The following is a 26,102-nucleotide window of genomic DNA, read 5'->3' as shown; positions in this document are numbered from 1 at the left end:
GATGTAGTCTAGACATAATCAGTGTTTGCAGTAGCATACCAATCGAGATACCAATACTCTGGCCCCACATGGTCATGGTCGGCCCTAGGCCTTGCATACTCCTAACACTGTCTCTGAGCACTGCCATCATGTCAAAATAAGAATCACAACATGGATTAAGTTGGCTGGATATAATTATCAAGAAGCCATTGACATTCATGGTGTTTGAAGCTGCAATTTCATAAACTAAACTGGAAGTCACTAAAGTCAGTGTGCACTTTAAAAACTTTTTTAAATTCAACCAATTGTTGCCTTTGCTGCATCAGATCACACTTCTAAACATGTCAAATGCCTGATTTCCCATTTGATAGTAACAGTAAATAATATTTGTTACACCAAACTGAAAAGTGGTCAAATTGCAAATATTTACTTTCTTGCTTAGTTTGTAATAATGCTGGTTGGTTTGCAATAGTTTTTTTTACAATGTAAAAGTTTGGTGTAAATGTTTTTACAAGCGTGTTGAATCCACACATTGATGAAGGTGAAACACCAGGTTCTGTGGAACACTTGTACTAGGGTATATCCTGCATTCCCTGTCATAGGCATAAAGTATATCACCCTTATAGTGAGACTGCCATATGAAGGAGTACCTCAAACATGTAATTTCATTACTACATAATGAAATGGTTTCCATGACCATATTTGCCTTATAGTACAATGGTGTTATAATGAAGGGCATTGTGGTGAGGGAGTAATATACTATAATGAATATCATAAAAGGGACCTTTATGTGTTATCCTTCAGACGCAGGTATCTTTTATATAGGTATCTGCTTAAAGTAGGTTTCACAGTGGTTGTAAAAAGTACATTTTATGTAAATTTGATTTTTGTCTCCAAATATTCATGATTCAGTTATATAGTTGCTTCACTTAAAAGAATTTTCTGCAAATAACCTTGAGTTTTGTTGGCTCTGTTGAAGATTTATTTATTGCATTCCTCATCAGTTCTGTAAGTGTAATTATAATTTTGGACACAGCTTTTGATGATGAGAGGAACTTCATGTTGATTGTCATTTAAATTTATACATGATAAGTTTGAAGACCTGTATGCCTTGCCAGTCATATAGATGGTGCATAGAGTTTTATTGTTGTGATGTTTTGTGTTAAAGTTGGGCACCAGTCTAATACAAAGGTAAAATCTACATTAACACCCATTACTTATACCCTTGTTATAGATGGGGCAAATTATCAGCCAGCAACTGAGTCAGTTTACAAGAGTTCTTATATTTTAGTATGTAATGCAGCTGTAGCAAGTCAGCAACTGAGTCAGTTTACAAGAGTTGTAATATTTTAGTCTGCAATGCAGCTGTAAGAAGCCAGCATCTGAGTCAGATTACAAGAGTTCTAATATTTTAGTCTGCAATGCAGCTGTAAGAAGCCAGCAACCGAGTCAGTTTACAAGAGTTCTAATATTTTAGTCCGTAATGCAACTGTAACAAGCCAGCAACTGAGTCAGTTTACAGGATAAAATGCAGATTGTTCACAGGGAAATGATAGTGGTGTCAGAACTTGACATGCTTATTTATAATGAATTTATTAAACTTCATCTTTCAAAGTTTGATTGTCCCAGCTATTGCTGGAAGGGGATGCGGTGATGCATAAGCGTAAGTACATATTTTTTTATATACAAACATGCACGCTGTGCAATGGGAGGTTGTGTGTGTGTGTAGGATGTTTCAAAACTGGCTGATTTTGTTGTGTACATAGTTTATGGATGTCCCCATATGATATAATTTTATACCAATAAATATCTAGTTTTGTGTTTTGTAAGGATTTTATTATGACAAAGCCTTGTTAGAACAGTGTACATTCCTCCCTTATTGATAACACAGGCCACTGATATGACTCCTATCATCAGCCCAAGGAAGATGGAGTCTTGTTTCACTTGCTGGCTGCAACATATGCATGATCATCAGTATTTTGTCTTTATTGTTTTTGTAAGGCGGATCTGGTGATGGTGTGCAGACAAATTGCACAGATCTAAGCGATATAATAGGTTCTTTCAGTATGAATTATATTTACATATTGGCACAGTGTTTCTTTCATTTTCAGGAAGAAGTTGGGATAGAGACAGATGAAGACAATGGTTTAAAACCTCCAGTGCTGTGAAACAGATGGACCTATTTTCTTGTCATCTGTTATTTTCAATATGACGTTATTTTAGAGAATTCTCTTGATTTTGTGATATGCTCTTGAATGTTACCCAAATTATTACTTGTTGAAGACACGGCACATATTACATTGCATATGGTATTTTCCTTTAAATCACTGTCTGCTGTACTTTTGGTCAAGTTCTCACCAGAAATGTGTAACAAAAATCGTGAAGCTTGCAGGTCTGTATCAAATAGGATAGTGATTGTATGTGTTTAACCAACGAGTTGTGCGTGATACATTTGATTGGTGTTTCCCAGTTTAAAAATATGCAATAAACTTCAGTTCCATTTGCAACAATGTTAGGGAAAGTTGACCCAAAATATGGTTTACACTTCTCTCCAGGGGAGATAAATATGACTGGAATTGAACTCTGAAGTTTTATGAACACAACACTTGAGCTTGCATCTGTACAACACAGAGAAATTTAGCATGTATGCTTATAGTTTATCAAATAGACTTATTCTTATATTTCTATAGTTCTAGGTTTTATTTTATGTCTGAAAATACATTTTTATTGACAAATTCCTAAATCAAAAACATAAAACAGTGCCTACTATTTAGCATAGCAGTCAAATCAAAAATCTAAATTGAAAATGTTACCACTATAATAATATGTTGGGGTTTTTGGTGAAATTTCACAGAAATTTGTTTAAAGATAGTGAAGATTTACAGTTTGAATTTGTACATGATATATAGTAAAAAATGTCCAAGGTGCTAGACCATCAATGAATCTCTGTATATGCAGACAAGCATAGATTCAAGGACATTATTACATATCACATACAACCAAGCCTGAGAAGGGGACAGTTTGAATTATAAACTACATGTGACTGGAAGCTCATGGTATGTAGGTGGAGTCTGGGTATTAATCAGTTCTAAATATACAGTTGTCATTTAGAAGGATCTATTTTCTGTGTATATTGCATGGTAATCTTGTATTTTCTACTTAAATCTTTAATTTTGTTGTTCAGTTGGATGAAATCCTTTCTAATGTAAATGAGTCAAGTAAAGTTCAAGGAGTAGTATTATTTTTGGTCTTTTTCTGGTTTTCTTAGAATCGGTATTACAGGTAATGAATGAATGTTTTCAGAAGGTCATTTGAAGTATGTTGTTTCTTTTCTTCTGCTGTTATCAATGATGTCTGAAATAAAAAAAATCTTTTGTTTTACCTCAAATAGCAGCAGGGGGGGCGAATCGGACATTTTGTCCAATCGTTATTTTGCTTAATTATTACTTTCTGCAACTCAACGATCTAGTGTCGTCAGCGCCTGGTAAAAAAAAAACGACGTCGTCGTTGGGGGATCGTCCAATCGTCATTTGGTTTAATTAACACCTTCTGCGCGTCGATCCCCAGCGTCGTCAGCGTCCGGTAAACACATCGACGACCGCGTCGATGTCATCACCCCCCCTGCTGCTAAGTGGTTATTTACAACTAACCGAATATTTGGTCAAGTCCGATACGATATCGTGTCCGAGGATCATGTAAATTTATCGTTACGAATCCATGTGGGGTCGACTGAGCATGACTAAAAAAGTTTCGAAAAACATTGAAGTCCATGTCACCGCCGCACCATGTCTGCCAAATATTTCGTAGCGTGTGTGTATCAACGCCGTTGAATACAGCATGAATATTACAGTTATCTCTGATTACTTTTGGAATCTGAGTATACCGTTGAGTGACATATATCACGTCAGTGTTTTTATGCCTGCCTCTGGAAAATATCCTAGCTGGGTTTTTTTGATTGTCTAACATAACATCATCGTACACGACTAGATTGTTAACGTCGCCATCAATATCATCAATACCTGGTGCATCATTGATATCTGTAATAAACTCAATAACATTTTTTTCAGCGATCGCTGATGCATTCTCGTTAAAATCTTTTAACACCTCGTAGCATCGTTGATCATCCACGCTAGGAGCAACTAAATACAACTTATCCCACTTCATCCATCTCATTATTAAATTGAGTAACAATTGCGTCTTGCCGGATCCAGATGGTCCGATGATAATCATCCGGATCGAGTTTGGTAACGCTGCAACATGCTTAACTGGTTCTCTCGTTTTAGTTGCCGAAAAATCAATTATATTCATATCTCTATACATAAATTATGGATCTATATTGTGTGAAGTGTAGAGTGCGTACTGGCACAAATGATATGACAACCGTTACAACAAGAAATAACAGATCGGCACTTACTGGTAAGTGTGTACAATGCGGTATAAAGAAATTTAGATTTATTTCTATTAAACCCGGGGATGTTTTAAAAAAAAGCGAGGAGGTGACATCGCAGCCAGGTTATCAAAACTCCCCGGAACCCCGTGGGCAAAGTATCCAGGAGAAAAGCACCTCCCAGGATATAGCTACTGTGGCCCCGGAACGCGATTAGATATCAGACTCGATGATCAAAATCAACCCAAACCCGGTGAGTACCCAATAAATGCTATCGATAAGGCGTGTCATGCTCATGATGTTGCTTACAAAAGTAGCGATCTGCAACAGCGTCATATCGCGGACGTAAAATTAATTCACGCGTTAAATGCTATTCCTGATAAATCCGTCAAAGAAAAATTGGCTTCATGGTTGGTAAAATCGGCTATGAAAGGTAAATTAATGATTGGAAGCGGAGCTTCTGGCGCTGGTAATTGAAAACGCTAGCGTTTATAATAACAACATGGAATCCATCTATTATTCTCCGAGAGGATACTGGAAGGGGAAGGCCGCAATTGGTAAGCTTGCAAGCGCTGCAAAGGTAACAAAGGCCACTGCGGCTAATTGGTTATCCAAACAGGCTATATGGCAAATTTATCTACCACCGCCTAAACAAATCAACTTCTCGCGCTTTGATGTCAGCGTACCTAATGAAGTTCATCAGGCTGATATACTATTTTTGCCGCATGACAATGGTTACAAATACGCGCTAACCGTAGTTGATGTTGCGAGTCGATACAAACAAGCGGAGCCGTTAAAAACAAAGTCAGCAACTGAAGTAGCCGCTGCATTTGCAAGAATTTATCAAAGAGGTTCTCTGCGCTGGCCAAATCTATTACAAGTTGATCCCGGTAGTGAATTTCGCGGCGCTGTTTTATCAACGCTGAAACATCATAGCGTCGCGGTACGACGAGGTCATACTGCGCTACATCGTGATCAGGCAATTGTTGAACGATTCAATCGGACTCTCGCTGAACGGTTATTTGGATATCAATACGCGAAGGAATTCATCCAAGAAAAACGATCTCGTGAATGGGTCAAAAGGTTGCCAGGCGTAATTGCAGCGTTAAATAACGAGATTACCCGAGCAATCAACATGAAGCCCAGCGACGCGATTAAATACGAGTATATACCCGGAAAATCAAAAATAAATAGCGTTTCCAAGCCGATTCTCGGCAATGTCACCGTGAGATATCTATATGAACCAGGAGAGCTTGAAGGCGGTAAAAAAAGGGCTACCGATCCTATTTGGAGTGTTACCACACATAACATATCAACGATAACACGATCAACTGGTAGACCACCGATCTACAGACTGGATTCAACTGCTCCTCAGCGCGGATTTACACGCGAGCAACTACAAGTGATACCTGACGATACTCAATTACCCCCGCGTGGTCTTAACTAGCGCCGTTGCGTCTATTGCACTCAAGACAGGTCAACCTCACATTGTTTTTGACATGACCGAGACTGTTATCGATTCTGTCCACGGTAAATTGGCGAGTGTCTTTATCCGAATAACGCCAGCGCATTACACAATTACAACTCGCGCAGTGATTATTCTGTTGTTGTCGTAGCGAGATTATTAATTCGGCATCAATATCAAAACGCCGCTGTTTTTTTTTATCCTGTTGGCGGTAACCCGAGAGTTTTCTATCAATGACGCTTGCATCGATGGTGACTTTGTCGCCGGCTTCGTCGGTGGCTTCGTCAATAACAATTCTTCGAAGCTGATTTATCCTTCGTACTCTGGACACTGCAAGATAGACTAGATTTGACCATTCGATGCGATTATCAACTATCCAAACAATTGTGTCCGTGATAGTCAGTCCCTGCGAGGAATGTATTGTTGTTGCGTATCCTAGCGTCCACGGGGATTTATCAGCACGTAGCGCGTCCTCGACGACGCTGATATCAACGAGCACGATATCATTCAGCACGAGAATTTGTTTTTTTGTCCGGCCTGGAATTTCAACTTCAATGTTCTGCCGCCGTGTGTCCGCGGGTCTATAACATAACGGCACTGGGTGCGTTGGAAACTTTTCCTTATGCAACGTAAACAACCTCCGCTGAAGTGTGTCCCTGACTATCTTTCTACTCGCTACAATCAAATCATTTGGTCTCCATGTTTCCCAGAATTCATTTAACTGCGTTTCCGGAATCACCTCGCGGATTATTTCACACTGAATTCTATCCGGCTGTAATCTGATTAATTTTTTAACCTCGCGCAGTTGTTCATCAAGTGCCCGGTAATCAGTATCGGTTTCTTCATAATAGTCCACAAAACCCTTTAACCAATCATGTGGACCCTCGCCGACAAATGGTGGTGGTTGACCATGGTCGCCACACATGATCACCGCTGTATTCGCGAGCAGCAACCAATCAAGAAACATTTGTAAAACATCTAACGAAACAGTACATATTTCGTCCCAGATGATAACCTCAGGAATAAATTTTTCACCCATTCGATCAGGAGTCCACTCACCGCCGCTGTATCGAAAAAAGCTGTGATAAGTAACGGCGTCAACATTTCGTTGTTTTATCTCTCGCGCTAGTCTATGGGTCGGTGTAAGCACGATTATACTTGCCCGCGTTCGAAATAATTCAATTGCCCGAGTCGTCTTTCCCGACCCGCCACAGCCGCTTAAATAAACTGTTTTGTGTCTACAAATTGGATCAGAACACGATGGTGCATTAGACCATTCTGACAATTTATCACCGCGTAAGTAGTTGTTCTCAACGGTGACATCTGCTGACGGGGAATAATCGCGTCGTATTTCATTTTTAATTCTCCATGTACCCCAACTCTCGTCCGGACTAGTAAACCCGGCTACGTTTTCCTTATACGCTACGTCAATATAAAACGAATCAACGGCTACTCTAACCGCGGTGTCGGGAAATTTATTTATCATCGAGAATAAATTTATGCAAGCATAACCCAGCATAGACGCCCTCAAATGCGGGTATGCTGGGCTGTCTCCATCGCTGTAGGTAACAACTGTACCCAACCTTGTTCCATTGGACAAGAAAGCTGTTTTGCAGTTCACGTATCTATTTTTTGCCACTGCGTCCTTGATTACGAAATCATATTCTGCGTCATCTATAATCAGCCGTGAGCAATATCGTTTGTAGTCGTGGTTTTTTCCACCTTGTGTGAACTTACCAATTATTCTTCTACCGAGATCTTTTGCCTCGCGGTTTCGTTGGTTAAATATCCTCCTGGACCATTCGATGATATATTCCTCGTCGGCATCAATGTTTTTTCTGGACTCGTCAATTATGCGATCTAGACGCTCCGGTTCTGGTAACCAGACTTCAGTCTGTGCCCGGTATGATATAATCGCGTCACTGACAATCAACGAAACTAGCATGCTACAATCAATCATATACCGTAGCAGCGCTATTGGCAGCCACTTCTTTTCAGCCATGTGTCTACCGATCCAAATATAGCAACAGCGATGGAGTCCTGCCGCGAATTCAAATGATACTATGCGAGCGAATCCGGTTAAATCAAAATCAGGCAGTGGTCCATTAATAGCAACACGAGTCATTTCATGACTGGGGTGTCCAAATCGTCTAAAGTACTCAGCGGCGGATCCATACCCGAGAAAACTCGCTGGATAACAGGCAACCATATCAACCGAGATCATAGCGTCGCGGCTGTATTCAGTGTTCCATAGTCCACCGTGATAATATTCCAAACAACTGGATTGTACATCCGGTAGAAATTCCCTGCGCGTTGGTCTCCACGCATTTTTCCTTGCCGCAACATGAGCCGCAACCGATGGAATCGTAAAACAATTTGTTAGCAGTTGTTCATCATGCTCTTCAAATTCCATGGCGGTTTTTTTCATCCTGTTGTGAAATGCTTCAGTACGATATAATTCGCCGTTTGGTCTTACAAACTGATCAAAGGTATCCGCATCGTTTTCAGCGCTGCGAAGTAACCACACTGATACAGGGTCGTTTTTACACAAGTAGGCAATAGCATCAAATAGTTTCCTCTCCGCGAGAAAACCGTCCTTGGAGAATTGTTCTCCCAGGAATTCTTCGGGTATATACTTTACTGTTCTATCCCGTGGAAATATTGTGATCGCGAGCGTCCATGCGTGTTCGTTATGATCAATAATTTTGATTGGGGCTCCCTTCGATTTATACTTCGATTCATATAATACTTCACCGGTTATCGTTGTAACGGTTATTGGAAATCTCAACGACGTTTCTAATCTCGCTATGTCGCTGATGGTCGCTCCACGCTCTTTTACGGTTAGTTCCCACTGGTTGATTTTGCTACGTCGTAAATCAGTCAATTTGTTTCCTCGACATGCATTTGTAAAATGCTCTATTATTCGTTCTGCTACACAATTTATCCCCGTTGACTGTTTCATCGGTTTCAGTTTTCCGATATCAGGTTTCTTATTTAACGGGTATATTCCATAAACAACTGCTGTTTCAGGATACGCTCGTTCATAGTATGGTCTGTCAATTCCGGTTAACAACCCCGGCTTGGAGTCGCGGCTGACAGTGACTGTTTTCTTGTCGCTGAGAACTGGTTCAAATTTATCACGTATGATCCAATCACCTGATTCCACCCGGACAATGAATTTTACTCTGAAGAAATACTTTTTACCGTCAAGTTGTGATATTATCATTGCTGCGCGGTTGTCGTTCATGGTTGCATCAACAACACCATCAATTCGAAATGTTGACCAACTATGAGATGCACCGTCACGCTTGAATTCATTAATACAATCGCGTATTTTATTCAACAGGGTTCTATCGTTTATTAACGCTTTTTGGTGTGTCCTTGAGGACTCTATCGAGATTGAACTTAATATTTTTCCAGGGCTTAATTACTGCTAATCTCTCAAACTCATCCATATAATTAAAACAAGTATTTAAATAAAAGAATATAGTATAATGAATAAATGCAAATGGTTGATGATTGGGTCGACAACCCCGTGCAATAAATCATGCAGAGGTGAATTCTGCGGGTATCATTTACAAAGCGTTCGTAATGGTTCTCTTGGCCCCCTCCCGTGCTTGGTTTGCCACGTCGGTGTAAGAGGAAAATCGCAGTTGTGTATTAATTGTGGCGGAAAGCGATACAGGGAACTAAAACGCTATTATGACAAGCGAATTAAAAACGCCGTCATTGACCCCACCGCCGACTTCGTCATCAAAACCCCCCAAGACTACGTTGAAAGATTTATAATTAAACCAAATAATAAATTAGACAAATAGTATTATTATACAAATGGACCAAGAGTTCAGACCTCACCCCTTGCTCGTCAATTACGAGGCATCTCGCGACGGCGTTGTTAGAAATTGCAGACTGAAAAAGCCGGTTGGATGGAAAAATAATCAGGGGTATTTGATGTTTGGTGCCGGAAAGAAAAAATACTATATTCATAGGGCGGTATTTGAGGTATTCAACGGATTAATCGAGAATGGACTTGTGATTGATCATATTAATAATAATAAGACTGATAATTCTCTTATAAACTTGCAAGCTATCTCGCAAAGTCAGAATGCCAAAAAAGGCCAAACTGGTAAATACCCAAAGAAAGCAAGGGGTGTCAAATCGTTTGATACAACAACACACGAAGAAAAAACATTTCACTCCATGAATGCGGCAGGAAAATATTTCGACATTTGTATAACCTCAGTACGATTTGTTGCAGAAGGAATACAGAATTCAGCGATCTCAAAAAAGACTGGGCACAGAATTCGATTTTCATATATAACAGAAATTAGCGAGTGACGAAGTCACCGTGACAAGGCCACCGGCGCCTGTGGCGCTGACGAAGTCGCCATGACAGTGCGAACGCGTCTGTTCCGGAAGAAAACAAAGTATTCAGTGTTGTTGAACACCTCGGGATTGATACACGGGTTCATTTTTTTTTTATTTAAAAACAAGATGTTTTATAAGAATAATGAATATCGAAGACATCAATAATATATTAGCCGAGATTTCAAAATTAAAAAATCAAGGAATTGAATTATCTGATGGTCTCGACAGCGAAAAAATATTATCCGATTATGAGATTATTAACGAACAATCGAAACGGGGGCGTTTTACCCTGGCCCGCGAGTACTTTTTTATAAAACGATTGCAACATACGATTAATGAAAACTTGTACCACAATGACGCAAATGCATTCATTGGACTATTTACTGCCGTTGAAATAATACGAAAAAAACTTGGACGTGTTTATGAACGACGCCGGGAGATTTCTAGTAAGATCAAAAACATTAGAAGGATTATAGACGGAGCCTCCGATGACACACTGGGCGGGAAATTAGAAATTGCGGAGCAATTGCAATAATGGTAGGCGAATCACTTACTACTCGGCTAGCCAGAGAGCGGCTAGCAGCGCTTAAAAAGTTCATACCGTTACGAGACAGGGTCCGAGAACAACTTCAAACGCGGCATCAAATGCAAACTGATTTTGCCGTTGGAAGCGAACAACTCTTTGCCCCGGTAACTAAAGCGACCAAAGATGTTACGGCGGCAACAGTACCCGTCCTCGATGCGCTTGAAAAGATAGCGGCAGAGACAAAACAAACAAAAAGGTCTTTAGAAACACTCCCTGCGAAAATAGCGGCTGCTACAACACGGAGGCCACCACCACTCGCTATAACGGAACCACAAGAACCTTATGTTACAATGGCCGACGAAGAAGAATTAGGTGCTACTGCGAAAGAACCAGAAGAAGAAATACCGGAAGAAATACCAGAAGAAGAAATACCGGAAGAAAAAGAGGAGAATATACCCCGTGTTATACTCAAGAAGAGCACAATAGATCAAATTAGAGACTTCAGCAGCAGGGAAGAATTAATTAATTTTGCTGCCAACAATTTTGCTAAGAGCATACGAGATAAGAAGCATATCAATAGCGGTTACGAGAAAAATATAAAGTCGTTAAAGGACTGGGCAAGAATAGTGTATTTAGCATGTAAACATAAAGATGCATTACCACATCGTAGTAAATCCGATTACGACGCATTCCACAAGGAAGTTAAGAGTATAACACCAAAAAAAGGAAAAGGATACCCTGTTGGTAAAGAATCCTACGGCGTTACCTGTCCTGGTAGTGTTCTCAGTGATATATCACGGCTAGAGGTACTAATTGGAGGAAAACGAGCCGGAAATAACTCTCCGGAAATAATCAATGAGGCCGCTGATATTTGCAAGCGGTTATTTGCAGGCGGTATCATGGACATTAATGCATATCGAACGCTCATAGACGAGTTAGTGGATGATTAAAAAAATTAAAAAATTATAAAATTATCGTTTTTGTTAATTTTTAACCGTTTTTTGACTGTTTTTGGCCATTTTTTGACTGTTTTTGGCCATTTTTTGACTGTTTTTGGCTATTTTTTGAGGGCAAAAACCCAAGGAAATCATTTAGAGAAAATCGATGTTTTTCTGAAAAATCGAGAAAAAAACGACTATAGGCAACAAAAAACGACCAAAAATGACTAAAAATCAAGAAAAAACCAGAAAAAAACCAGATTTTTATCGAGGGCAAAAACCCAAGGAAATTTTGAAAAACTGGTGTTTTTAATAAGGATGATCATACATTACAACCATGATAAACCAGTACTCGTCTACGTGGTAAACTCGCGATTGCCTGTTTACCGCGCGTACTATGGAGATGGTCTCGGTAGCACCATTGCGGGGTTATTTACAAGAATGGCTCCAAAAGTAGCGCCGTTAGCCAAACAATTAGGAATGAAGGCTATTGATGTTATTCGTGATAAGGGAATTAGTGCTATTGGAGATGTTGCCGGAAAGGCGCTTTCAGCCGCGCGGGACAAACTAATGTCGTTGGTGAAATCCAAGAGATTCTCAAAAAGAAAACAGATGCCATCAACGATAGTGATGCCTGCAAATGTCAGTAAAGTAATAAATAACGCCGTGGAAGAAAAACTAGAGTCGTTGGCGGCGACGACTCCGTCGTTGGCGACTTCGCCATCAGCCGATGCGGCAACCAACGCGCTCATGAACGCGATAGCGGGAAGTGGTCTACGACGAAAACGACGTTAATGGATTTCAATTGAAAACATCAACATGATAAATAATAGAATGTTTGCGCGAACCGCTGACCCCGCGTTTGATATGGACGCCCCAGTGCGCAGGGATGATTCTGTCCGCGATTATCAATATTATTCTTATTATGCAGCGCAACCCGACCTACGATCGCGAATTGAACTTCAGGTCCAAGATACCAGTAAATATTTTTTGCCGTGTGAAGCGTTTATCGAAATTGAGGGAGAACTCGTGACAAATGCCGCCGATAATGCACCATACGCAGATGACCATCGTGTTCGAGTTGGCTTCGTCAACAACGGTATCATGGCGTTATTTGAGAGCGCCAGATATCTTATTGACGGGCGAGAAATTGAATCAATAGAACGCGAGGTTGATGTTGCAACGACGATAATTGGGTTAGCGAGATACTCGGATGATTATACAAGATCGGCGGGCCCATCTATGATGTTTGCGAAGGACTCCACCGATAACGCTGACCATCTTCAGTACGTTAACGTGCTGGTGGAAAGAGATAGCGCAACTGACCCACAGGCTGAAGCAAATAACCCAGACCGCAGAGCAAGACCAGGCGCTAATTTCAATATTATAAAAAGTCTTAACGATAATTACAATATGGGATTCGCAACACGAGTAGGGATGTTGCAAAGACCACGCCGACAGTTTTCATGCGCGATTCCACTCCATCACATATTTGGATTCTGCAGAAATGTTAGAAAAGTTATCTATGGGGCTAAGCATACAATCGCGCTGACGCGAAGGGGTGATGATAACAATGCAATATGGCGTGATGCTGGCGTCGCTGCCGGTAAAGTCGTTTTAACTAAAATGGCATTGTGGATGCCGGTGCTGACTCCATCAGTTACCACGGAAGCACGATTGTTAGCATTTATGGAACAGGGAGGAAAATCGTTGTTGAGTTGGCTAGCGGTAACAACTGATGCTAAAGAGGATAACGTCGCCGATACGTTTACATGGCACTTGGCGTCAAAACAGGGTGTTTCAGCCCCGCGTCATATATTCATAGCACTACAGAATAGGGAACGATTGGGTAATCAAGAACACAGCCATATGATATTTGATCAATTAGGAGTCAGGGATGTTTCGCTGAGAATAAACGGACAACAGGAACCATCCGAGGATATACAGCTTAATTACGGCGACAACCATATCGCACGTGTGTATCATCGATTGCTGTCGTATATGGGTCGTGATCAAAACGTCGATACCGGTTTGCAAATATCACAACTTGATTTTAAAAACCTGTATCCGATTTATTATTTTTCGCTGGAACATCTTGATTTAACGAGACAATCCGTCGTTGATATACACTTCCGAGCTCGTATAGCCCCGGGTGGTGTTAATTATAGAGCGGTTGCTGTCATTCTCAGCGATAAATCAATGCTGCTAGAAGGTGTTGGTGGACGAATGAGAATCGTTGATGCGCCAGTGGAAAACATGTAATTGAAAGCACAAAACGCGTTTACAATAAATGTCGTATAGTGTCGTCAGTGTAGAGTTGACTGATGGTCAAGTCAAGAAATTACGATCAAAGTCGGCTAAACAATGCGGAACCACAATAACGCTGAAGCCGTCACAGATGGCAGGTGGTAATCATAAGATATCGTTGACGGCGCGTCAAATAAAACATTTCAATGATGCGATGAAGAATAAAAAGGGTGTTCAAATAGATTTTTCAGCCGCAGCAATTAAAAACATGGAAAAGACCGGTGGGATATTTCCGCTGTTAGCTGCGATTCCAGCGTTGATTTCCGCGGCGGCCCCAGCAGTGGCTAAGGCGGCGGCGTTAGGAGCCGTTGGTACCGCGGCGGGAATGGCATTAAAGAAGGCAACCGGGAAAGGCTTAAAAAAAAAACGATCCGTGGCCGGAAAGGGTCTAAGACTACCGGGAACCCCGTATTCATGGTACTCGGGAAAGGGTCTAAGACTACCGGGAACCGTTTATTAACGCAAGAGTCTATGACTCCAATGTCTAATTTTGATTTAATAGACGCCGCAAACGCGCTAGCGATAAAAAACTTCAGAGGTGTTTTCATGAGGGATCAATTACCGGCGGCACCAAGGAATATTGAAACCGGCATAATTAACCTCGATGGGTCCTCCGGAGCGGGAACTCATTGGGTTGCATACGCGATTGATCCGCGTGCGATCGTCTATTTTGATTCATACGGGTTAGCTCCGCCGAAAGAGTTCATGCGGTATGTCCGGGCGTGTTCAACCCGGGCGTGTTCAGCCCGGGTTTTTTATTCCACGCTGCCAACACAGCGATTAAGTGACCCACCGATATGCGGCCGTGAGGTATTGAACGTACTCGCGGCGATTTCATCATCGCGAAAACCACCTCATGTGGTTGTAAACGAATACACTAGTGGGGTCGTAGAAGCTCAACGGATTTTAGAGAATAACATTTACAATAATAATGATTGATATCTGGGGACGACCGGTTTCGGCGCTGAAAAAGTCCACGGAAACGCTCGCCACCGATGACATAAAAAAACTAATCGAGGATGAAATCGCCGATACGTTGAATCTAACAAGTGTTGACCCGGGCGAAATAGTTGTATTTCAAGACCGCAAGGGTAAATTGAAATCCGGTAATGTGTCACTGAATGACGTTTTAATACGACAGCGTGATGCCGCCGAGGACACTATCGCGCTGTATACCAGCGACGGACGACTCAAACCGGGTGAAAATATATTGGATGTGATGGATAGGGTAATATTAGCCCAGAACGGTTTTATAAGGTTGAATAGATTGGTGATCGAACTCGACGCGCAGGTGAAAAAATCTGCCACCGAGGTGAAAAAATCTGTCACCGATATACAACTCACTACTGCTAGTTTTTTTGGGGCCCCGACGGTAACCGAACCAAATCTTGCAACAATAAAAAATACTATTTCGGAGTTTACAACGCTGTCGGGCCAATTTTACACGTTACGAAAAAATTTTAACAGGGTTGATAGCGCCGTTGATAAATTCCTTGGTAAAAAAAATGTCAAACCGGATGAGATTACAATAACTATAAATGATATCACTGCGTATGGACAGGAAATAAAAACAATCAAAACTGATGTTGCAACAAACAAAAGGAGTGTAGACGCGCATGAACGGGAAATAGAAATAATCGGCGCTAATGTTGCAACGATCATAAATAATGTAGACTCGCATGGACGGAAAATAGAAACAATCAAAACTGATGTTACAACGATCATAAATAATATGGACGCGCATACACAGGAAATAGGAACAATCAAAACTGATATTGAAGCGAACAAAAAGAGTGCGGACGCGCATACACAGGAAATAGGAACAATCAAAACTGATATTGAACCGAACAAAAAAAATGTAGACGCGTATTGGCGGGGAATAGGATTAATTAAAACTGATGTTGCAGCGAATAAAAAAGGTATAGACGTGCATACATATGAAATAGAAACAATCAAACTTGATGTTGCAGCGAACAAAAAAAGTATGACCGAGAATACACGGGAAATAGAAACAATCAAAACTAATGTTGCAACGAACAAGAATAATATAGACGCGAATTTGCGGAGAATAGAAATAATCAAAACTGATGTTGAAGCGATTAAAGACGGACTACCGAGAATAACAGAGCAACTCGAAACTAATATTGAAGCGAACAAAAAAAATGTAGACGCGTATGGAGGGGAAATAAAAACAATCAAAACTGATGTTGAAGCGATTAAGGACAGACTACCTAGAATGACAGAGCAACTCGAAAAAATGAAAACACGTCATGGGATCATCGGCAGTGGCGTATACACGGTTCAATACGGATCATTCGATTGGACTCCTACGCGTAATGCAATAGATGTCACCAGTAGTATATAGGGATAGTATAGCGACAATGGGAATTAGCATTAAAAACACCCTTGGGAACATATAGCGACAATGGAAATTTAACATGGAGAAAAATCGTGGGAACATATAGCGACAAGGGAAATTAACATGGCAATAAATCGTGGGACTGTTGAGCGACAAGGGAATTGAATATGGAGAAAAATCGTGGGACTGTTTAGCGACAAGGGAATTGAACATGGGATTTTTTTAAAAATTGTTTTAAAAAAGGGGTAGGCAATTCAAAGACTATCTCTTTTCGAGAAATATGGCTGGCCCTGAAAAGGGCCTTTGGGTTTATGTTAATATGCCCTTAACATAAAGGGCATTTGCGACATCTTCTTGTCCTCAAACTTCGTCTTACAGCAGGGCCATACATCAGAGTCCGCTTGAGGCAACCTTGTCTCTCTATATATACTCTTCTTATCCACAGGCTGCTGTTGGTCCTGTGGACAACGGTCCACTTGGATCGGACATACATGAGCATGTCCGTCCTGAACATCATCGTTGACACAAGGGTTGAAGATTCAACGTCGGTCCACATGTTGAGGCTCCGAGAATAGGTGAATCAATGCAGTGAACGGCGCTTATTTATAGGGACAGAAAGGATTGAAACGGATTGAGTTCATTCACCAATCCGAACACGCGTTACAGAATTCAGTCAGCCCGCATCCAATCTGAAGAGAGCAGTCTGTGACGTCACGTAGTCTATATAGATTCGCTAGCGCTTGTGTGCAGTCAATCTATGCGACAGTGATTCAACATGACGGAAACTCAGAAAACGATCCAATGGGGTGCACAAATAGGGGAGACCGCCCAATGGAACCCGGACTTACTTTCAGAAGAGGTGAATTGGGATTTTGTGGATTTTCTCTCCTCGCAAGAATTTGTTCCGGAACCTTCGTTACCTTCTTCATTACCGCAAGTGGAAAATTTTAGACAGAGACAGAAAGAAGAATTGGAGAAATTTATACAACGACAAAAGGAAGCGGAACAGGCTTTTCTCCTACAGCAACAGCAACAAGAAGAAGAGGTAAGAAAAAAACAACAGCAGCAACAGCAAGAAGAAGTAGCAGCAAAGAAACAAGAGGGTGAAAATCAAACGGTCACGGTACTGTTGGACATTTTAGCGGAGTTAAGAAGTCTGAAACAAATGTATCAGACTTCTTTATCACGACCGAAGAGAATACGACCTTCCCGAGCTAAACACGTCAACCCTGTGACTAAGCCTACCGTACCACCCTTAGTGATTTCAACTCAATCATCATCAACATTACGCAGTCCAGAAGTAGGCCTTGGCCGTGGCAAAGGCATAAGGCAGTTAAAGTTGATTGCTTAAACTCACCCCTTCACCATGAAGAAAAAGGCCCTTTTCAGGGCCACCCACATTTCTCGAAAAGAAATGCAATTTCAATTTGCCAATAACTCAATAAAAAACCCACCCATTTTACCCTTATAGTACGTGTCTGTGTATGAGTGCGTGAGTGTACGTTCTTATTTTAAAATCAAAACTCAAAGACACTTACCTTTTATCATTAATTTATTCTTTTATCCATTGTTACAATCCAATTCACAATTCACAACATAACACTTTAATGAAAAGTTCATTGATTTCTTCTTTTCTCCTTGTTTAGTCTCTCTGTTTTTTGAATTTCTTCACCGTCACACCCTTTTCCTCTTCTTCCTCCTCGCTTTCTTCCCTTCTTTTTTTCTCCTGTTTCTTTTTCTTCACCTGTCTTCTTTCTTCCTCAGAAGAATCCCTCTCTTCCTCTGAAGAATCCCTCTCTTCTTCTGAAGAATTCCTCTTTTCTTCTGACTCCTCTTGTTTCTTTTTTGGGCAATCTGGAGACCAATGTCCTTTTTCTTTACAATAATAACAGGTATCTTGACTTTTGTCTTTTTTAGTCCCTGTTTTTGTTCTTGTTTGACGGTCTGGACACTCTGAAGACCAATGCCCTTTCTTCTGACAGATATAGCAAGTATCTTGACTTTTATCTCGAAAGGAAGGAGAGTAGTCCGTAGGCTGGTCTGAAGAGAATTTTCTAATGACCCCTCGCAAAGCTCTGACGAAACGTTCCATCTGGTTAGTCTCTTCCATCGTTGTGCTCGGCTTGAGAGTGAAATGAATAGTGAAAGGACAAGACACACACCCTTTTATATACGCTGGTCTGCCATGACTATAAAGTAGTTTATGGTGTTTGAACTTGAGTCATTTGACTTTTTGCTTTCAAGATGAAACGATCCCATTCATTCGAGAAGAAAGAAGTAAGAGGCAGAAACGTGATCTATCGCCTCGTACCAGGGCTGAAATCTTGGCACAAATTCATGCCAGTGATTTTGAAGAGGACATGAGTGAACCAGAATCCGAACCCTCTAAACCAAGTTCACCACCCTTAGTCAACCCTGAAAAGTACTATTCCATTCGAGAGACGGAAAAGCGCTCCTCTAGAAAATTTAGAACCACGGCTTACAAATACACAGTGAAGTTTAAAGATTTCAAGGCTGAAGTGCCGTTAGAGAAAGCAGAAGTGTTCATCACCGAGGTGTGGGATTCTTTGCTCACTGCACTCAAGCAACAATGTCAACCCAAAGAAGACGATCGCTTGAGACTTTCCATACAACACGACGGTTTGAAATCCCCTGTTTGGATCGAGTTTAGTACCCCTGCAGAATTGACCGCTTCCAAAGTCATGGACAAGATTCAACACGTGCAACAATCTAATGACCAGTTTGACATCACCGATGGAAAAGCCACATTGGACATGACCCAAGTCTCTCCTCCTCAAGGGACCGGACGCAAAAAGATGTTATTGGTGAACGACCTTCGCAGCATTAAGCGTAGCCTTGTCCAAATTCACAATCCTCATGACCAGATGTGTTTAGCCCGTGCCATCGTGGTGGGACGAACCTATGCCAACAAGAACGACACGGTAGAATGGAAAAGAACCTGGAAAACTATTCAACGATCCGATCGAGCCAAACAACGAAACGAAGCAGAACTCCTGTTACAACAAGCCGGACTGTCCAAAGACACACCCTGTGGCATTCCTGAGATGCAAAAATTGCAAGATGCCCTAGCTCCACGATACATCTTGAAAGTGCACCCTCAAGAAGTGCGCGGACCTCTGTTGTTTCGAGGTCAAGACTTTAAGGACGGAAAATACATTCATGTCTATCATCACGATGAACATTTCGATACGATTACCAGTATCACCGGACTCCTGGGATACGGTTATTACTGTGAGAAATGTGACCATGGTTATAATAATCGAGAGCAACACAAGCATTGTGGATTGAAATGCTCAGGATGTTTGGCCTCTTCACCCTGTCTGAGCGAAGAACCAGTGCCTTGTTCAACTTGTCTGCGCACGTTTGTCAGCCCTACCTGTTACCAACAACATCTGAAAACGCAAGGTTCACAGAAGAAATGTGCTTGTCAACTCCTGAGATTGTGCCCTACGTGTGAACAAGTCATATGTACCAATGCTGCCAAGGCACACGTATGTCGAGGAAAGAAAAAATGTCACATTTGTCACCACATCGTGGACTTGGAACACCAATGTTACGTGCAAAAATACCAACCCCCACCAGAGAAAGAGGACGGTCACAAGAAGAAAGGCAATTTCATCTTTTTCGATTTCGAATGCATGCAAGAGACCGGCATTCACATTCCTAATTTCTGCGTGGCTCATCGAGCGTGCGAGAAGTGCATTCAAGAACCTATCTTTAGTCATTGCCCTCACTGCAGCAAGATTCCTGGAGGACGTGAAAAAATCTTTCGGGGACCTAACACGCTAGCCGATTTCGCTCGATGGGTCTTAGACCCCATCGACAAGACGTGGAGCCAAGAGGACATCGAACGTTACGGAGATTGTCATCGTCATGCCACGGTGATGGCTCACAATTTCTCCGGATACGATGGACAGTTTCTTTTGAGGCACTATACGGAACAAGGCACCGAGCGTCCTAAAGTGACTTTGAACGGAGCCAAAATCATTTTCATGCAAGTGGGACAAGTGCAGTTTAAAGATTCGATGAGTTACTTGGCCATGCCTTTGAGTCGAATGCCTAAAACGTTTGGAATGACAGAAATGACTAAAGGGTACTTTCCACACTTTTTCAATACGGAAGCCAATCAACACGCCGTTCTACCCCATTTGCCTGAGGCTCACTATTACGACCCCGACAACATGCGTACCGAACAACGAGAAGATTTCTACGCTTGGTACCAGGCTCATGCCTCTGACCCCTTCGACTTTCAGGAAGAAATGTTAAAGTATTGTCGTTCCGACGTGGACATTTTACGACGTTGCTGTGGAAAATTTCGAGAACTGTTCATGGAACACGGAGGGGTCGATCCTTTGAAAGAAGCTTGCACCATTGCCAAAGCGTGTTCCTTAGTGTATCGACAACGATTCATGCCTGAAAACACCGTGGCTGTCATCAGCCCTCAAACGACCCACTTTGTCAAGCGTCAATACTCCGTCAAAGCCCTACGTTGGTTACATTACTTGTGCGACAAGGAAGACAAGTGGATTCAGCATGCTCGCAACGGAGGGGGCGAAAAGACCATCGGAACGTATTCGGTCGATGGCTGGGACTTAGAAAACCCCAAGATCGTGTACGAGTTTAACGGTTGCTTATTTCACGGATGTCCCGTCTGTTACCCTGACCGTGGCACCAAGAATCAGTTTTTGCAACGAACCATGGAAGACTTGTACCAGGACACTTGTCAGCGACGCCTAAAGTTAGAACAGCAAGGATACCAAGTGGTGGAAATGTGGGAACACGAGTACGATCACCGTATGAAAACCGATCCCGAGTTTAAACGCCTCGTGGAAAGTTACCAGTTCATGGACCCGCTGAACCCGAGGGATAGTTTGTACGGAGGAAGGACCAATACCACCTGTTTGCTGTACCAAGCCGACGAAGAGAAAGGAGAAGAAATCAAATACTTGGACGTGTGTTCGCTGTATCCCTACGTGTGCAAATATTGTCGCTTTCCTGTAGGGCACCCGCAATTGTTCACGGAACACATCGACCTGAAAAACATTCGACAATACGAAGGCTTGATCAAGTGTAAAGTTTTGCCTCCCACGAACCTATACCATCCCGTCTTACCTCACCATTGTCAAGGCAAACTGATGTTTCCATTGTGCCGTACTTGTGCCGAAACGTGCAACCAAGACCAACCTTGTCAGCACACCCAGGAAGAACGTGCCTTGACGGGAACCTGGGTCAGCGTAGAATTGTTCAAAGCTCTGGACATGGGATACCAACTGTTAGAAGTGTACGATATTTGCCACTTTCCCAAGACACAACAATACCACAAGGGTGATCCCAGTCAGAAAGGCATTTTCGCTGACTACGTGGATGCCTTTTTGAAACTGAAACAAGAAGCCAGCGGCTATCCTTCCTGGTGTCACACTCCCGAAGACCAAATACAATTCAAAGAGAAATACTATGAACAAGAAGGCATCTCTTTAGACCACATCGAGAAAAACGAAGGCAGGCGATCGTTTGCCAAAGTGATGTTAAATTGCTTGTGGGGTAAAATGGCACAACGACCGTATTTACCCAAGACGGAATATTTGACAGAACCTTCCCGTTACTTCCAGATGATTCACGACAAAACCAAATACATGAAACACGTGGACGTCGTTCGAGAGAATTTGATCTTGGTCAATTACGAAGAAGATCTGGACTTTGTACAAGACGACCCTTTTGGAAATGTCATCATTGCGGCTTACGTGACAGCCCATGCTCGCTTAAAATTGTACGAGGCTTTAGAACTGTTAGGGGAACGCGTCCTGTACTTTGACACGGACAGTTGCATTTACATCCATCACCCGATTCAACATCACCCTGACATCGAAGGAGACCGTTTAGGAGCCTGGACAGACGAGCATCCCGACGACAAGATTTTAAGTTTTGTCAGTGGCGGTCCCAAAAATTACGGCTACGAATACCGTGACAAACAAGGAGAAGTGCACACGACGTGCAAAGTGAAAGGACTGACTCTGAATTATCGTACCAGTCGAGTGGTCAACTTTGGGGTATTGAAAGAAGCCTTGCAATCGGGAGAGGATGGAAACTTTAAAGTGACCACCTACCAACCGAACAAGATTGTACGTTTACCCACTCACCACATCGTCAGTCGACCCTTGGAAAAAATCTCTCAAATTGTATACCAGAAGCGAGTTCGACTTCCCAATCATTTCACCTTACCGTACGGTCACGTCGGTATTGGTCTGTATATAAAAAGGAACCCTAGGCAAAATCGATAGTTCATTGTGACTACCAAGACCGAGCGAACAAGATGAATACTTTCAGAGAAACACAGAACAAGTTGTTTAGAAGGGCACAATTCAAGTGTGAGGCTTCGGAAGTGGAATGCGATTGTGAGCCTTGCGATGGGTACGATGCTGTACCTTGTGACCTGAGCGATGCCGTAAAGCATCATGGGAACTTTAGTGCCCCTACCCCTATCATGGAAAGTGATGCTGTGCGTGTCAAACCTGTGGGATGCGAAAGTGATGCCGCTCGTCCTCTTGGACATTTTACTGGGTTTCGTTTTAAAGAGGAATGTTCACCTTCACGTCTACCCCCCTACGGATGTCATCCAGCCCTGAGCAAACTCCTACCCATGTCACTCAACCCTCATCGAAACGAACCTGTGAAAGACGAATATTCGTTCCCTGTGCGTTTGTCGGAATACTGCGACTTTGAAAATCGTCTTCAATCGTTCAAAGGAAAATGGCCTAAGTATCTGGGAGGACCGACCCCCGAAGAATTAGCCAGAGCCGGATTTTTCTACTTGGGCGAAGGAGATAAAGTCAAGTGCTTCAGTTGTGGTGTGTCACTTCACCACTGGGAACCGCAAGATTCGGCCTACGTAGAACATGCTCGATGGTCACCGAATTGTCATTACTTACCCTTAGTGGGACCGAGACATTGAAGTAACTTCTTACCATAATAATCTGTTCATGGATACTTTACAAGAGAACATTTGTGCTTTGCCCGTGGAGTTGAGAGAACGCATTTATCGAGAGCTGGTCAAAATACAAGTGAAACGTAAAGAACAATTGCATCCGTTACGTCACCGGTGTTTGAACCACTGGTACCTGAAAGCTATACAAGGATTGATTCAATTGAAAGTGTTCCATCGAACAGACATTGATCAACGATCCTCTAGTTTTCAAAAGGATTGGTTTGGTATGGACGATTGTAGTTACATCATTGTAAACGTACTGCATCGAATTCCAGAGGAAGAGTTAACGAATTATCAACATCTTGAACACAATGTCAACTTAGTGAAAGAGGAAACTTCTGAACGAATTGTAATGTGTAGATTAGTGACTCAACGATTTAAATTCGACACTGAAGTGAAACCATGTTTGTGCAAAGAGTACATTTATTGTGTCAGACCAAAGAGGATTTAGTATGACCTATTCATGGATACTTTACAAGAGAACATTCGTGCTTTGCCTGTGGAGTTGAGAGAACGCATTTACCGAGAGCTGGTCAAAATACAAGTGAAACGTAAAGAACAATTGCATCCGTTACGTCACCAGATCTTTAACCACTGGTACCTGAAGGGTATAAGAGAACTGATTCGTCAGAAATTGTTTCAGTGGTCAGACCTTGTTCAATACTTCCAGGCCCCCGATGATTCACGTGTTGATCATTTTGGTTACTTCGAGATTCACCTAGAGCAACCCATTGAGGAAGACGAGGTAAAGGATTACCAACATATTTTACGTGGAATCTACTTAGCGGAAGAGGAAACTTCTAATCGAACTCTGACGTTTCGGTTAGAGTATGCAAGATTTACATTACCCACTGGAAAACGAACATCACTGGCTAGAAAGTACGTGTATTCTTTTCGAAACAAAGAGACTATAAAAACAGGCAGCTATGCCACGACTTATGTCGTATGTAATCCAACAGATTCCGTGGAAGGAACTCAATAACCATATTCAAACCGTGGATCATTACCATCGATTATTGCAAGAACTGTATCCATTCAATTTGGGACGACAAGTGGTGTGTGTCTTAGTGACTTGTTTTCTGGGATTTCGTTTACCAGCCGATTCTTTGTGGACTCTTTACGATCAGTACTTACCACCTCCATGGCCTTAAATGGTCACGAAAAACTCCTTTTGCTCAAAGCCTTGCGGTTTCATCTGGATACTTCTCGACCTCAACAGGAAAAAAAGATTCGTCAACTTTTAGCTACCCAAGACGTGTATGACGATGTGTGTGTAGCTTTTGACTTACACCCTCATTGGACAGATGTTCGTGACTGGAAAAAGGGGGGTTTTGAGGTTTGGACCCAAGAAGTGGCCCAGTATGCACAAGAGTTGTTCAAGGAAAAAAGTTACTTTTCAACCTGTGTTAGTGACGGTGCCAGAAGAACCCGTCACCGAGAACAACCACTCGCTTCAGGACACGACTGTCATGGACATTCCTGAAAGGTCATTCCGGGAGGACACTTGTGTGACAATACCTCATGTAGAGACTGTAAGAACATTACACACTGTCCCTAGGACATCTTGGTTACCCAAAACATGTTGTACAGACACTTGTTTATATTCCACTTTGATCGCTTTGCTGTGTTTTATATTCCTGTACATCACTATTTGGGTTGTATGTATTTTTGTCTTTCGTGTTCATATTTGAAACATTCAATAAACGTGTTCTGAAAAAGTATATAAACTCTTGTCTTGTTTGTTTTTCGTGTCACAAGTGACATTTCTCACACCATGGCTACCTCTGCTGTCTCTGCTCCCTCTTCCTCTACTGTCAAAGTCATCGACGAACACTTAGATCGTGCCAGTTGGGAGGCTTTGTATCTTCGCCATCCCTTTAACATGCTCATTGCTGGACCTAGCGGTTCAGGCAAAACCGAATTCGTCAAACGTTTGATCGAGCATAAACATCATTTGATCGATCGGCCCCCTCAACGGATCGTGTGGTGTTACAAAGAGTGGCAATCGGCGTACAGCCTTTTGCGAGAAAGTCAAGGCGATTCCATCGTGTTTGTGGAAGGCATTCCTAAAGAAGACGACGGCATCGTCTCTGACTCCCGTCTAACCCATTTGGTCATTTTCGACGACATGTTAGGAGAAGACGAAGAAGAAATTAAATTGTGGTTCACGCGCAAAGGGCATCACCGTAATGCCAGTGTCGTTTACATCACCCAAAATTTGTTTCAACAAAGTAAAGCCCATCGCACCATCAGTCTCAATGCGCATTACGTGGTCTTGTTTAAAAGCCCTCGAGATAAATCGCAAGTGCAAGTCTTAGCCAAACAGTTAGGAACGCCTTGGCTGACTCAGGCGTACGACGATGCCACTCAAACGCCACACGCCTATTTACTCGTCGATTTGAAACCTACCACTCCCGAGGATTTGCGATTTCGTACCCACTTGTTTCACCACTGGTGCCAAGACGGAGGGCCTGTCCTGTACACGTCTCCGTCCTCGACTTCATTTCACTCCCCATAAAAAAATCTATAAAAACCTCAGACCCTTTTTCGTCTGTCTCACACTCAGTGCGAACATGACGTCCCTTCAGTCGCATCTTCCCGTCAAATTGATTCGTGCCTTGTATGGCATCAGTCGAGAAAAAGATCCACAAACACGAGCTCGTGTCTTAGAAGCTAGCCTCAAAGAAGTCTTACGATGGTTCACGGTGACGGCACGTCAATTACTCCAAGGAATCATTCAGATTCCTCATCAAACCCAACGCTTTTTCGA

The 26,102-nt window shown here is 42.2% G+C and overlaps 2 protein-coding genes across 2 annotated transcripts in view; one reads left to right on the top strand and one right to left on the bottom strand.

Moving 5' to 3' along the window:
• LOC149776031 (homologous-pairing protein 2 homolog) overlaps positions 1-4,337 on the top strand; it is a 56,644-nt gene extending 52,307 nt beyond the window's left edge. Inside the window, exon 9 of the mRNA XM_089941864.1 lies at positions 2,091-4,337. Coding sequence (XP_089797990.1) covers positions 2,091-2,147 — 57 coding nt within the window. The 3' untranslated portion in view covers positions 2,148-4,337. The remainder of the gene's footprint in view (positions 1-2,090) is intronic.
• LOC149776030 (heat shock 70 kDa protein 12A-like) overlaps positions 3,201-26,102 on the bottom strand; it is a 108,698-nt gene continuing 85,796 nt past the window's right edge. Inside the window, exon 6 of the mRNA XM_089941863.1 lies at positions 3,201-3,333. Coding sequence (XP_089797989.1) covers positions 3,287-3,333 — 47 coding nt within the window. The 3' untranslated portion in view covers positions 3,201-3,286. The remainder of the gene's footprint in view (positions 3,334-26,102) is intronic.

This window comes from Sinohyriopsis cumingii, chromosome 18 (assembly GCF_028554795.1).
Source record: "Sinohyriopsis cumingii isolate HCF-2022 chromosome 18, ASM2855479v2, whole genome shotgun sequence".
Taxonomy (NCBI): domain Eukaryota; kingdom Metazoa; phylum Mollusca; class Bivalvia; order Unionida; family Unionidae; genus Sinohyriopsis; species Sinohyriopsis cumingii.
This window is presented reverse-complemented; position numbering and strand designations above follow the sequence as displayed.